The sequence below is a fragment of the Rutidosis leptorrhynchoides genome, chromosome 3, assembly GCF_046630445.1.
Source record: "Rutidosis leptorrhynchoides isolate AG116_Rl617_1_P2 chromosome 3, CSIRO_AGI_Rlap_v1, whole genome shotgun sequence".
NCBI classification, from domain to species: Eukaryota; Viridiplantae; Streptophyta; class Magnoliopsida; order Asterales; family Asteraceae; genus Rutidosis; species Rutidosis leptorrhynchoides.
In genome coordinates this window covers 410,214,601-410,229,353 of record NC_092335.1, presented here as the reverse complement: position 1 = coordinate 410,229,353, position 14,753 = coordinate 410,214,601, and the positions used below count along the sequence as shown (strand labels likewise).

At 38.9% G+C, this 14,753-nt stretch overlaps 1 protein-coding gene across 3 annotated transcripts; it reads right to left on the bottom strand.

The window, feature by feature from the left end:
- Nucleotides 1–883: 883 nt before the first annotated feature.
- On the bottom strand, nucleotides 884–8,651 carry LOC139897765 (enhancer of mRNA-decapping protein 4-like). Of its 3 annotated transcripts, none has more exons than XM_071880457.1 (12): nucleotides 7,760–8,651; nucleotides 6,366–6,415; nucleotides 6,143–6,299; nucleotides 5,841–6,059; nucleotides 5,583–5,715; nucleotides 4,165–5,474; nucleotides 3,719–4,075; nucleotides 3,520–3,639; nucleotides 3,270–3,440; nucleotides 2,707–2,874; nucleotides 2,496–2,621; nucleotides 884–1,648 (listed from the first exon to the last, which is right to left on the bottom strand). In XM_071880457.1, exons 1-12 carry the CDS (start codon nucleotides 8,465–8,467, stop codon nucleotides 1,343–1,345), a joined length of 3,825 nt encoding a protein of 1,274 aa, XP_071736558.1. In that variant the 5' UTR covers nucleotides 8,468–8,651; the 3' UTR covers nucleotides 884–1,342. The 3 variants fall into 3 exon arrangements, with proteins under 3 accessions (XP_071736558.1, XP_071736557.1, XP_071736559.1); XM_071880456.1 differs by having other exon boundaries at nucleotides 4,165–5,493; nucleotides 5,587–5,715; XM_071880458.1 differs by lacking the exon at nucleotides 7,760–8,651 and adding an exon at nucleotides 6,831–6,959 and having other exon boundaries at nucleotides 4,165–5,493; nucleotides 5,587–5,715.
- Between the last annotated feature and the right edge of the window lie 6,102 nt (nucleotides 8,652–14,753).

The following is a 14,753-nucleotide window of genomic DNA, read 5'->3' as shown; positions in this document are numbered from 1 at the left end:
TTCTGGTCGAAAGAGCATCGTCAGTATTAGCGGATCCCTACCGAAAATTAGCCGGTAACATGAGATATACTCTAATCGTGTTTTAGTTACCTAGGTATGTGTCATTTAATATGTGTTTCCCGTTTAATAATGCTTCAACTTCTTTTAATATATGTAGCCACGCCTAGGCCTTCCCACATCTGAAGATTTGCACATTTATCATCTGGCAGCACCAATGACTGTCATTAACAGCAATGTTCTTTCCCTGTTTCCCTTGAACCAGAAGGTATCAACTTATTGTTTCGCTAGCGTAATAATTGGTTGGCTTTTGTGTCATTTGCGTGTTGTGTCCTTGATGATTATTAAACGCATGATTTAATTTAATTTAAGACAAATTTGCTCAAATCGTCGCTGTTTTATGGTTTTTTGCCCAAATCGTCTATGTGTTAACAAAACTGCATAAATCATCCTTACATGTCAAATAACGTCCCAAATTAGCCCCTGCCTTAACTTTTGTTAAACTCTCCGTTAGTCAAAAATACACTATTAGTCCCTGAAGTTTCTTAAAAGATTGCAACAAAGATCCTCTTCATGGACCAATCGTATATTTTCGACTAACGAAGAGTTTAACAAAAGTTAAGGCAGGGCTAATTTGGAACGTTATTTGGCATTTAAGAATGCTTTATGCAGTTTTGTTAACACATGAACGATTTGGGCAAAAAACCATAAACGCATGGACGATTTAGACAATTTTGTCTTAACTTAATTTTTTTTGGGAAAAATAACGAAAACCCATTTAAAAATTAGATTTGGAAAACTCGTAGAAATGAGGTCGTTTTCCAATAATTTAATTTAATAAGAAATTTTTGATTGAATTGTGTTTCTGCCAGCTACATTGCCAGATAGTAGACCATTGCGTAAACGATTGTGGTTACCCTACTTCGTTGTCAGATATGTTCTGTCATCTATGTTGTGAGCCATGTTCGAGTAATAATTTAAGCCTAATACTCACCGGTATCATGTTCCTTATAAGTCATGGTAGAGTGATGCTCCTTTTTGGTAAACAGAGGATTAACTATCACCATTGTCTTAGTTAACTAACTTGGTCAAGGAAGTTCACATAAGTACCATTTGTCATGTATGGCTCAAATACTTCAAAAGTTATGGTGATTGATGGGATTTGATCACCTGTAGTGCTGATGTTGGTGTTGATGAGCTTGTTATAGATTTTTGCATGTTTTGTTGTCGGTTATAGACTTCGTCGACTCTCGATACAAAATTCTTAACTTTGTATAAACGGTCGTCTATAGATACTAGATAGATAAGATACATATGAACGGGGGTATTGTTCGGCGTCAACTACTTATAGGGTCCTGAGCGTGGAGCTGATGAGTCTCATGAGAACCCTTATGCTTGAAAGCTCAGGGACCGAAGTGTTGGGAATGCTTAGTTGATGATTTAGTATAGAGTTGACTTGGTCAAATATTGGACGAACATGTGTTGCTATAATGCTGTCCGATGGCCTGATGGCCACCACCACATCCATCATCCATCCAAGTTTCTTCGATGTGTCATTGCCAATATCACAAGCCAACTGCTGCAGTAGCGATAGCAGTACTCCTTGGCTCAGAGGCATCGGGTTGCTAGTTAATAGCCCTTGTAGGTCAACCTAGTTTACAACGATTCAAATAACACCATCAGCCCAAAATATGACTCACTATCAAGCATATGGAACAGAGAAATTGAATACATTTTTTTGACAGTAATTATAAAGAGAAAAATAAAAGATGAAAGAAAAAGAATGATTACCATATAAGTTTTGCCTAAATGTAACAATAAGTGAATACAATTTTTTTACAGTAATTAGCAAGGATGCAAAACTCGCTACGCGGGATTGGGGAGTTCTCGGTCCGGACTTTGGAAGGAGAAATCAGCAACTCAGGTTTAGTTTTTTTAACAGCAGTCAGGGCGGGGCCCACCAAAAGTGGAGCCACTCACCCGCTCATATCCGTGCCAGAAAACTCAGGTTTAGTGGGGGGTTAATCGGATTGGACTTATTATACATTTAAATAAAAACATTCAAAACTATAAGTGTCAATACAGAAGAAAATCATAAACTGTCTAAATTCATAATTAACTTTTAACATATAATTGTTTAGAAACATAAACACAATCGTTCATTAGTTCAAAAACTCTAAAATTCTAGCTTAATTCATATTAAAATGTTAATTAGTTTCCGTTCAAAAAGAAATCGTTCATTAGTTCGATAAACACTATAATTCTAGTTTACATTTAATTTAATATTACATGTTAGACCAATTATGGCTTTGACCGAATTTGACCTACTAAATCCGACTTTAGCCAACAAATCAGATTTTGACTCATAAACCGATGTTGACCAAACAAGTAAACGTATTTTGGAAAATCATATAGACGTATTCTTAAAAAGGGGTAATGGGGAGCATAACAATGATAACTGGAAGAAAGACCGGAAGAAATAAAAAGATCAAACATACCTGAGAGCATAACCAGGACACAATGCGAACATCACTTCGTTGCAAGGCCGCAGTGAAAGCCTCCTCATATTTGTGCTCGTATACCAACCTAGACAGCTCTTTTGTCGGATCCAATGGTGCCTCCATCTATTTCATTAAATCGGTTAACTTATATAGAAGAATAACATCACCAGACATCAAAATGATTGCAGACTACATAGAGTGAACTGACCTTCTCATGGAAACTGCGTATAGGTCCATTACTTAATTGGGTTATCAACGGGTTCACTGAGGATTCCGAATTTGCCCCTGCTAGTGCAAGGGCTACCAACTTCCTTTGACCATCAGCTAATTCAGTGCTCAAACTTCGAGTCATAGACGACGCAGAATTAATGGCATCCTAAAAAATATCAGTATAACATCATTAATTCATTAATCAATGTTAATGTGCAAATTGGTGACCACAAGATGGGAAGCTTAGCCTATCGAGCAAGGTTGCAAAAGTCACTACTCGGGGGTATTAGGTAAAGACTTTTTAGCGAGTACTCAGCGGCAACTCGGGGAGAAGTCGGATGTTGACAAAGTTTGACTTTGACCGAGTATTGACCGATTTTCCTAGTAATCCCGATTTTTAACCGATTTACAGAGTAATCCCGAGTTTTGACCTAAGTTGACCGAGTACTCGCGTGTTAATCCCCGAGTTGCCAAAACTGAGTAATCGCCGAGTAATTCCGAGTTCTGCAACACTGCTATTGAGGAGAAATTTGACCATCCGGTATTACAATATTTCCTTACCCTTAACGTAATCGCCAAAGGAGAATTTGCAGACTCGACTTGCTGTTGAGCTGAGCTTGTATGTTCAATCATTCCCTTTTGAAATGTAGCTTCCACTTGATTGAACATGGCCTTGCAAGCCATCTCAAAGGCAGGAACAACAGAAGCTTCCATACCTGACTTCAATGCCTCCTGTTTGTATCATATACTTGCAGTTCAGATCAACAAATTAGTAATATTCACAGTAGACCATATCAGGTTAAACGAATACCTGCAACGCTTGTTTGCCAGAAGTTTGAAACTGGTTTTGAATTTGCCAAGCAACAGTAGCTTCAAGCTTAGAGTTAACCGATTTCTCCAATTGGTTTACAGATTTATCACCAACGCCTCTCTGCATGTAAACATTAATCAGACTTCTATTATGTAACAAGCTAAAATAGAGAACTAAGGTATTCAGATTCTTTAGTAACCTGGAAAGCCTCTGCGATCGTTGCAGCGATGGTTTTCTCGATAACTGGGGTAACTGATCGCACAACGGATGACACGAGTGCAGATGTTTCTTTCTTGAACATTTTCTCCAAAGCTGCAAGCAAGTCCTTGTATCCATTCGTAACCAGCCCCGAAACTTGTTGGTAACGATCTCGGTTCGAGTTTTCATGCTTTGAAAATTCTTCTCGAGTCCGAGCCCAAATAGCATCCGAATTAGCTTTATAAGTTTTTTCCATGGCTTTTCCTATGGCTACCTCGATTCTTTTGCCTTCTTTTGTTACTGGTACCATTAACATTCCTGGAATCTGCTTTTGAATTTCCTTTTGGTTCACCAAAACCTGCATTCAAGAGATCCAAAACCGATCTGATTTAAACACTATTGCCCCCCGATAGAATATTATTCATGAGAATGTCGAGAAATACTCACCTGATTAATAGTTTCTTGCATAGAATGAAGTTGTGAAAGTATCAACTCATCAGATGGAGCACTTGCACTTATTCCCGGCTCATTACAGCAATCGGTTGAATTAAAAACACTTGCGGAGGGAGAAGACGTGTTTGACCCTTTCTTTCCCTTACGTTTTTTCCCTTTGGTTGAAGAAACAGGTGTCGGGGAGTCAGCAGTTGCAGATATCGCTGAATCAACCTGTCCTGAAATATCAACTCTATCATCTTGAATTTCAACTTGACCACCCGAGGTTTGACCTGAATCGTCAAGTAGATTCGAGTCATTAACAACAAAAATTTCCCCTGTCACAACCCGATTTCCGTAATCTGATGCCTGAGAAGCAAACCCATGAAACTCACTATAGGAAATGGGTTCGACACCTACATTTTTCCCCATTTCACTGACAACGTTAACCTCCAACCCAACGTTCGGTGCATCAGAATTAAAACCCATGTCACGTGCATTTAGATCCACATCATTCTTCATCTCAGAAGTGTGATTTATCTCAGAAGAAGACGTAGCCATCAACTCAGTAGGAGTTACTAAATGAGTTGGGAGCATGAACTTTGTACCATCCTCATTTGACATGATTTTGCTTTCATCAGTTACTGAATCAGGAACCGATGAATCGTCTACCGTTTGCTCACCTAACTCATGGCCTCCAGTGGGACTTTTCGTATCAGAAACTTTATCAAGCAGCGTAGGACTCGATGCAACAGGAGGTGATTCGAAAGAATCTTCAACTAGAGGAGAACTTGAGGGCTGTCTCGATACAGAACCAACATCAGAGATCGGTACCGAGACATCCAAAGACATTTCTGCCTTACTTCTAGAAGTTTCCAAGATATTCAGACCTTCAGTTCTCGCATCATAAGTGATCCCATTATCTATTGGAGGTGGTAAGCATTGGGACAAGTCCAAAGCGTATTGTTGAATGGCCTGTGTCTGGACACAATAAACCTGCACAATTTGATCCCCGTTTGGTAATAAATCACTAGTGCCTGTAAAACTTAGTATGGGCATGGTGACTGTAAATTCTGCAATGTAGTCCATGCGGGTGGCTTCTGGATTGGGTCCATATTCCAAGTGTACAACATAGATAGCATTTTTCTTCGCATTTGCTATTAACAGAACACCAGCTTGAGATAATGCAACGACTTGATTAAAGAATGAATCTTCCACTCGTGACTCAGACGAACTCTTTAATTCAAGTGTTTGTAAACATTGCCATGAATCAGCATCACTAGGAAGCAACCATCCTTCTTCACTGTTTGAAGCCCATATTTTCACTTCCCGATTTAACGGACCCTATCATCAATTTCAATCAATATATGTATCCAATTATATTGGTGAATGTATGCTTCAATACAGATCTAAAGAAAAGGAAAGAAATACACATACCCCAGTGATAAGGATGATGTGATCTGGGCGATGAGGAGCTGTTAAGAATATAACAGAGTTGACAGGCAGACCATTGTGTGGCCTCAACACTGCAATTGGTGTGGACTTTCGATCTTCCCAAATCTTTATCTGTTAATCAAATATTAATTTAGAGGAACATTAGTCCTTTAGCAACACCATTTGCATTGATCAACATATCGGTACCCTTAACAAGAAGCAGCCCATACCAATTAAAGGTTAAGATGTTAACTAACCGTTCCATCAACCGAGGCAGAAACCAAACGGGTCGTCATCCATTGGCACATCGATAGATCGGTGACTTCCCCATCATGACTACCAACAAATTGAACTCCATTCATCAATTTATCAACAGGGCACATGAGAGGTTCTTCTGCAGATAACACTTCACCTCTCCCAACCTTTGTAGTATCAATTCTTAAAACACGTTTTCCAATCCCAACAACAAGTACTTCCTGATAAACAATAATTTATCAGTGTTATACTGGAGCAAAAGTAACTAATGGATAAATTTTGATACATGGAAAGAAACGATTACTTGTTTATGACAGTGCCAACAAACTCGAGGATGGACAGATTCTTCTTCCCCAACAATCTGAATTGCAATAACTATATTCCCTGTAATCTGTGGCTTATTATCCTCATCTGTGCCTTCTGTAATCTTCCACACATAAACACGTCCATCTACGCTCGCGCTGCACACATAAAATAGTTAGGTTATAAACTAAACAACTAACACAAAACATCAAGCAAATTATTACCTAGCTAGAAGGTGAACATCCTCAGCGAAGAAAACCATATCTGTAACCTTCTGAGAACAATGAACCATTTGATTTTATCAGCAAGCATACTTGAATCAAATTCACTAAATCAAGAGACTTTCAGTTGGAGGTACCAAACAACCAAGGCAAATAACCTTGTTTGGTGTATGTGTACTTTACTAATCCACTATTTAAATGTTATATAATCAATTTAATACTACTATAATTTCAACTAAAACTTCTTTGAACAATCACAATGTGCCAAAGACTCAACACTAATAAAATTTAGTATAATAGCTAGAAGTAGCAGAATCACACCCAAACCCTATCTACAGCATCAAATTTTGTTAACTCGTTAATTATCATCTAACATGAAGTAATCTCACATTTATGCAAACCCTTAACTGAAATGCTAACAATCAATCCACAATTTGTCAGATAAAAAATCACATTCTGTATCCATACTTCTTATTTGCAAAGTTTCCCTGGGAAGAGCAACTGCATTACTGCCATACAAAATATGCATCAACAGATCCAAACATGTTTTGACCCACAACCTGACCTTGCCCCACCCATTTTGACATCAATACATATTGTGGAATAGTTCTGATAACGAATATGGTAAACTTGTAACAATGCACAAACTTCATGCTCCTATGAACTGCACAACATTTTCATGCCTGAATTTCCAGCACATAACAAATTCAGTAAACATGAACTAATCACATTCAGCTGCAAAAAAAATAAAAAACAAATTCAAAATATATTTTATGAAATGTTTGCACGTTGATAAAAAATCATAATCACAAATGTATCAAATGAATAAAAGTAAAGATTCAAATTTTCATAAACCAGTTACATGTTTCACAAATACAACATATCAAATGTATCAAACAAATTCAAAATATATTTTATGAAATGTTTGCACGTTGATAAAAAATCATAATCACAAATGTATCAAATGAATAAAAGTAAAGATTCAAATTTTCATAAACCAGTTACATGTTTCACAAATACAACATATCAAATGTATCAAGTCTTGAGTAGCTCTTTGCTCAAATTAACTTCCATACGACATACAAATCATAATCACAAATGTATCAAATGAATAAAAGTAAAGATTCAAATTTTCATAAACCAGTTACATGTTTCACAAATACAACATATCAAATGTATCAAATAAATAAAAATATAAAGTTCCATATCACATACTTCATACAGCTTTTATTGACTAATACAACAACAATAACTTGCAAAGTAACCAAACTTGGATCATATAAATGGGTCAGTATTCAGAAATGTATCATATCATTTGAGCTACTACATCGACACTGATTGCAATCACAATGTAAATATCATATCATTGCATTCTAAATCTGGAAAAAGTAACCAACCTGAGCCAGACCTTTAAGCAGTGATCGCAAAGCTGTATTAATATTAAGAACCCGAATCGCACCTTGTTTCAACCCATAACATATATATGTCCTATCAACAGCAATCCTCCTACCAACAACAAGACCCGGGTCAGACCCATACTTTGTAATTGGAGTAACCTCAAGTTGAGGCTGTATCTCACCAGGCAACCTTGTATCTATATCGTATACAACACTTTCACCACTCAAGTAACGTCCTTTAGGAAGCTTACTACTAGGCATCCTTAATGGCCCTGAAGAACCAGAATGCAATGCAGATACCATTAACATAGGGTTAGTTGATTGGACCATAGGTACAGATGATTGAACCTGATTTAAGTTATTATTCGTATTATTAATATCAACTGAGGTTGGTGGTGGTGCACTTAATAGCGCCATTAATTTAGCTCCGTGATTAGGGTTTCCATTAGGGTTAGGGTTTGGTTGAAATTGAGGTGATGGGAGGTGAAACTGAGGGTTACAGATAGGGTAGGGACCTCCGGTGACGGTGGGAGGAGGGTAAGATGCTGCAGTAGACGGTGGTGGGTATGGAATATTGTTAGGGTTAGGGTTTTGGAAATTGATGGAATTAGGGTTTGATGAAATTGGAGGTGGGGATGGGGATGAAGATGGAGGATGGAAGAAGCGTTGAAGGTCGAATGGACCTGTTTGATTTCCAGGGGAAGCCATAGTTATAGTTCACGAGAATTATGGAGATTGAGATCTGAAAATGTGAAATTGAAAGATGAGTTTTAGGGATTCGGATGTGAACTGAATAGTATAATAGGAATTAATTTGGTGTTGATTTGATTGAAGTGTTTTTGTGTGTGTTATGATGATAGTGAGTGAGCTCAGTGAAGGTTGAGCAGGACTTTTGGGGGACCCAAGGCCGCGAAAGAAGATGAACAAGATTAATCGAAGTTTATTTACTTATTAAAAAAAAATAAAAAATATAAAATTTTTATAACAAGAATGCTACGTGTTTTCATACCCAAACATTCATAAAAATTTTATTAACTCCTTTGTGCAGGAGTTAAACGCTTCAATTTTAGAGGATGTACAATCGGGTGACCTTCCAGGGGCTACGAGAGTTTGTTTATATTCCTCTGTTTTGGGTGGTGCTGATCGATATGTTGATACGGCTGTAATGGTTGATACGAATGTGCCGTCGAGTCCTGTGGTTCAGTCCGAACACATTCCTCTAAATGATGGCAAGTTTGTGTTTGGGAATTTCGAAGTTGGGAGTTCTTCTCGGGTGAATACGGGTCCTCGTACGGGTGGCAAAAGCATTGGGTGTAGATCTACTGAATGTGCAGGTTTGGGTTTAGATCGGTCTCCCTCGGTTACGTTTTGTGTAGACAAGGTTCAAGCGGCTTTAGATTCTCATGTTCTTCGCAGTCGCAAAAGGGCTCGTTATTTAAGATGGGATGATGGTGTGGTTTCAGAGAATAACAAAATGGATAATGGGTTTTGTGGTTCGGATCGTGTTCCTGATTTTCTGGAGGTGAATGGTGTTTCTGATGTTTATTCGGTTTGTAACCTGGTGGTGGAGGATGATGGTTGTCCTCGGGTTGATTTGGGTAAAAAAGGACAGGGACTGGAAATGGGTCGGGAGGCAGGTGTGGGTTTTGGGAGTCTTGATGGGACTGGGCCTGGTTTGTTGGGCCTAGATGAAGGTAAGACATCGGGTAATGTTACTAGTTTTTTTGAGGAGGTGGCGAAAGATCTTGAAGGTTGCATTAGGGTGGAAGGTAAACTGCTTAATTCGAAGGTGCTTCCGAAACATATAGTGAGGAAGGGGTTTAAGGTTAAGAAAAGAAGTACTACGAAATGTTAACGTTGAAGACTTATGAAGTACTCCGTACCTGTTTCGGTTATCTGTTAGTTTTTTGGTTTTTTTAGTTCTTTGATGTTAGCATGTTAGGTTACTTGTAGTGATTGTTTAGTCTTGTGTGGGCCTCGTTGTCTAAGTTTGTACTTGTTACGGGTTTTCATTTCATTTTTTCTGATGAAGCTCGAGTTTTATAAAGTTAAAGTTTTATGCCAAAAAAAAAAAGAAAAAAAAGAAAAGAAAAATTAGAGACAAGTAAGCAAAAATTCGAGGATAAAAGTTATAACTTTCAAGGGGTAAACATTGGTATGAATTGACAAGTTATATATACTAAAAGAACACCCAATTTTGTTTTAATTAGGTGTCCTCTCTCACTTCTTTTGTTTTAATTTTCATGTGTGAATAAATTAGGTTTTCATATATTTGTTTTGCCTTTCCATGTAAGGGTGGTTCTTAATATAAATTCGTTTGCTAAAGTAATGATCAGTTTGTTCCTTCCTGTTTATATTCATACTAGATTTAAGAACCCGTGCGTTGCACGGCAGCTCAAAAATATAGTATTTGGATATGTGTCAACCTTAGCATATTTAGCAATCTCACAAGAACTTCACCATTTTAAATTACATCATTTAAACCTGAATTGTGACATAATATATCATTAAAACAATGCTCAGCCAAATCATACCCATATTATGAAACAACCCAACCCGTATTTAAACCGGCCCGTAAAAATTTTCTTTAATACATTAATATTTAGGTCCCAATTATGTTTCCGAAACATCTTTAACACAAATAATAAGTTCAATAAACTTTTTAAAACATTTAATACATAGTTTAGATATCCGTAAGGGCGAACACGACCCGACTATTTTAATTTCCAACAAAACCGAGCATGGTGATTGGGACTATGCTACCCAATCCTAATCGAGTCCAAGAACAAGATCTTCTAGAGCAACCTAGCCAAGATCTTTAATCCTCATGCTTACCCTAGCCGTCAGTCATGCAAACCTATAAAAATAGCAACAACGAGATGGTAAGCTAATGCTTATTGAATGTAAAGATACTATACACATACATATGCATAAAATGGCTACGCATCACCAAGCATCAAGATAAACACATACCGGCTTCGCATGGTAAACAAACTACAAAAGAGCACATACACAAAGTAGCTACACGCTACGTAATCACCAAGCTAACGCCACAAGATGCTACAACACAACGATAAGTATATACGCATATACAATAAATATAATCAACAACAACAAATAAGGTTAACCCCTTAACCCAAACCACATGAAGGTTGGCCGAACTACCCGGACCTTAGTGAATTCGCACTACCCGAGATTCACCTCCTTCACCACTTCAACAACCGAGGTTGGTCGAACTACCTGAGTCTTAGTGAATTCGCACAACCCGAAATTCACCACCTCATCACCAAGATGATCGGACTACCCGAGTCATCATGAATCCGCGCTAACCGAAATTCATTTCCTCGACAAAAAATGCTAGCAACCCATCGCCAAAAGGGTTATCCAAAACTCTAGCCAAATCACCACACCATGGGTAAAACCCAAAACGCATAAGCGTATCACATTGACCCGAAGCACAAGAGGAGTCCATTCACCCACACCAACATAGAGTAAACCCAAGCAAGGGTCACTCTACACACACACACCTATTTTACACATACACATGTGCTTAGTAAATTTACACTCACCTTAAACGCCTCGATTAAGTGCAATCCAATCCCGCAACTCGCCAATGGAACGTACCTATTCCATTTATCACATAAACAAACAACACAATTAGGGTGGATTACAAACCAACCCATTTCGACAACTAGTGCAAATTTTGACCCAATTACACTTCTAAGTTCAAACCGCGCCCAAACTAACCAATAATCACTAACACGCGTGAAAATGGTCATAATACACCAATTAAACCCAATCATAAGTGTTAAACACTAATCTTGCCCAAATTGACACCTAAACCCTAATTTTGACCCATTTCAAAATTAGTCAACCCAAATACATCCAAATGGTTTTCAATACTTCCATAATCACCAACACTAGTGATTATATACCATTTACAAGCCTTAAACACGGTTAAATCATCAACCAACCCAAAACCCGCCAAATATCAAAATAACAAGTTTCCATAAACCCTCTTCATCATCTAAATGGGTTTTACAACTAACAATCTCAAAACCCTAACATTGAATCTCAAATCAAACAATGAAACTCGGAGTTAGAACTTACCAATACCTCCAAAATGATGTCGTTGATGAGTAGAACAACTTATATACTTGAGGTTTGACCCGAAACACCCTTCTTCTTCTCCAAATGGAGCTCTCTCTCTAAACTATCTCCTCTCTCTAGGGTTTGAAGGTGAGAGTGTTGATGTGTGAAAATGAGGATAAGATGAGCCTTGAATCAGTCTTATGGCTCTAGAACCGACCATAAGTGAAGTTACCAAAACACCCCCAAAAGAATCCATTAAAATGGGTTAAAATGTCATTACAACGACAATTGTCGCGTTTCGCGACACTACGTCGCGTTTCGCAACACCAGGACGCGATACACATCATTCAAACGCGACAAAAGGGACAGAAGTCATCATCATAAGTTGTCGCATTTTGACCATGTTTGTCACGGATCGTGACACACCAGAACGCGACAAACCCCCTTCAAACTCGACAGTTTACCTGATGTACTCCAATTTCACTTTTAAAACATCCCAAAGTCCAACGTGGTCAACTCATTACATCCAAACTATCAAATACTCATTCTTGGACTCCGTAGGACGCCACAAGCGTCATGTTTAGAAAAACGGGGTGTTACAACTCTCCCCCACTTAAATTCGATCACGCCCTCGTGATTCTAGTCACTTAACCGTCCGAACCCACACTCTATGGTCCCTGAACAAACGTTTCGATCCGACTTCTACCACATTACTCATTAACCCGAAGATTAATCCATTAACTAAATACACACTTGCATGCATTCCGAGACGTACAACACACACAACATCCAAAGTCTATAACGGTCACCTAGAATACACAGGATCACCTTGTATTCTTCTAACTTCTATAGGCAATTCTTCTCAAAGAGTCACTTTTAACCACTAAATCGTCACCCCACGATTTATTAAAATCCACAAATCCGAGCACAAGAACTTGCTCAATCCCTCGTATCGGGAAAGCTCAACCAATCTCGTACCGAGATATCAACTCCTAGCGTACCCATACCAAGTACATTGCTAGTAACAACCACGTACCAAAATAAAGTCAACCATCTAACCGATGAAGACCGAATAGAAACGAATCCTTATGGATAACACATCCCACTTAACAACCCTTGTAGTGCGCAAACACGTCTATTACGCAACTACCATAACATCATAAGCAAACGGCTAAACCGATAGCGCCCAAAACGACTATAGCAATGCAGATCCCAAGGTGTACAATATCGACTATTGTCACACCCGTAACAACATGTGAGCGAAACACGGCTATCGCATCACTAATCACACAACATGGTCCTCACGACCCCACCATTGGTGTATAAAATAACCAATAGTTCACAATACTAACCACACCAACATGGCCGAAACAACCCGAGCCTAAACACATATGGAGGATGGTCGAAACAACCCGAACCTTAGTGAATTCGCAACAACCCGAAATTCACCAACCCAATCCATATTTCCCACAACGAAATGACCGCACAACCTGAGTCATCGTGAATATGCACAAACCGATATTCACTACCTCTACCACATAGTATAACCGAGGATGGTCGTGCAACCCGAGCCTTAGTGAATCTGAACTACCCGACATTCACTACCTCAAACTATGAGTCCAACCAACAGGGACAATCGTACTACCCGAAATATTGTGAATACGAACAACCCGATATTCACGTCCCACAACACAACACATGAATGGTACTCCCATTTCGATAACGTTATACCATGTTGGTACAACACTACTCCCAAGGTGAAGTTAGCGGACCGAGTCAACGGCCATAACCCACCAATCACATACGTTATTTTGGCCTCAATCAACGAGTAGTGTAACATCGCACACTGCTACACCATAGTGAATCCTAACGGAATACACTAACCATCCACCACAAACAAAAGTATATACGCATACTTAGAATCATTCCACACCGCCAGGAATTTCTGCACACGAATCATACGCACACGTGAACATCGCTATCACAATCGAGCAAGAACCTCCTATATCGCACATTGGTACAATACAATAATTCTCCAGAAGAGAGTATGACACGTACATCCCTAAACCGAGGGATTTCACCTTGCTCGTCAAATACGCCAGTTATCTCTCAACGAGATTCACCACATTACCACCTCGGTGGTAATTCAAATTCGAAACCATAAGTACAATTTAACCGAAATTGTACTCTACCACAGATCGACCAAATCTAGGTCTCGACACTAATTTCGGATCTACTATGAGCATTATCCGACATCTCACACTAAAACCTCCACATGCGGGAGTGTAACTCCCCCACTTGGAACTACGTTCCATAACCGCATCGCCGTGGCAACGTCATCCACGATAATTACCACTCTCCGACATACGTAACCAATCTCTCCGTCGGTCATAACACTCAAATTCTCATGAATTCATTTCGCACACTAGAAATTGATGCACACCGTCACCCGTTGGCTTTATTTAAACAACGACACAAAACCAACACAACACGCACCTTGTACAACCGTACAATGCTACCGAAAGGTAGACCTTTCTACAATTGGGTTCACACGACCCATCACTACATATTGCTCCAATCTTGGGCACATGAAGGATTTTAACTAATCCTTAAACACTTCGATCGAAAAGTGTACCACAATTACACAAACTCTACTCTCGCCATCATCCAATTGCTATAGTTTGTCAAATTTCGCACCTAGTCACCCATGTACCGAAGGGTTTCTCCCCGGTACCCTAAGTACAATGTGACCTCAACACCATCGGAGTCGAACACCACGCTCGTAGGTATGAAAGGGGCACCTATCTTTGCGTTCCGTATACTCCATTACCATATTCATCGAGATCCAAAACACTCGATCTCAAGGGTTCTATATACCCGACGAACCTCACGGTTCATCAAC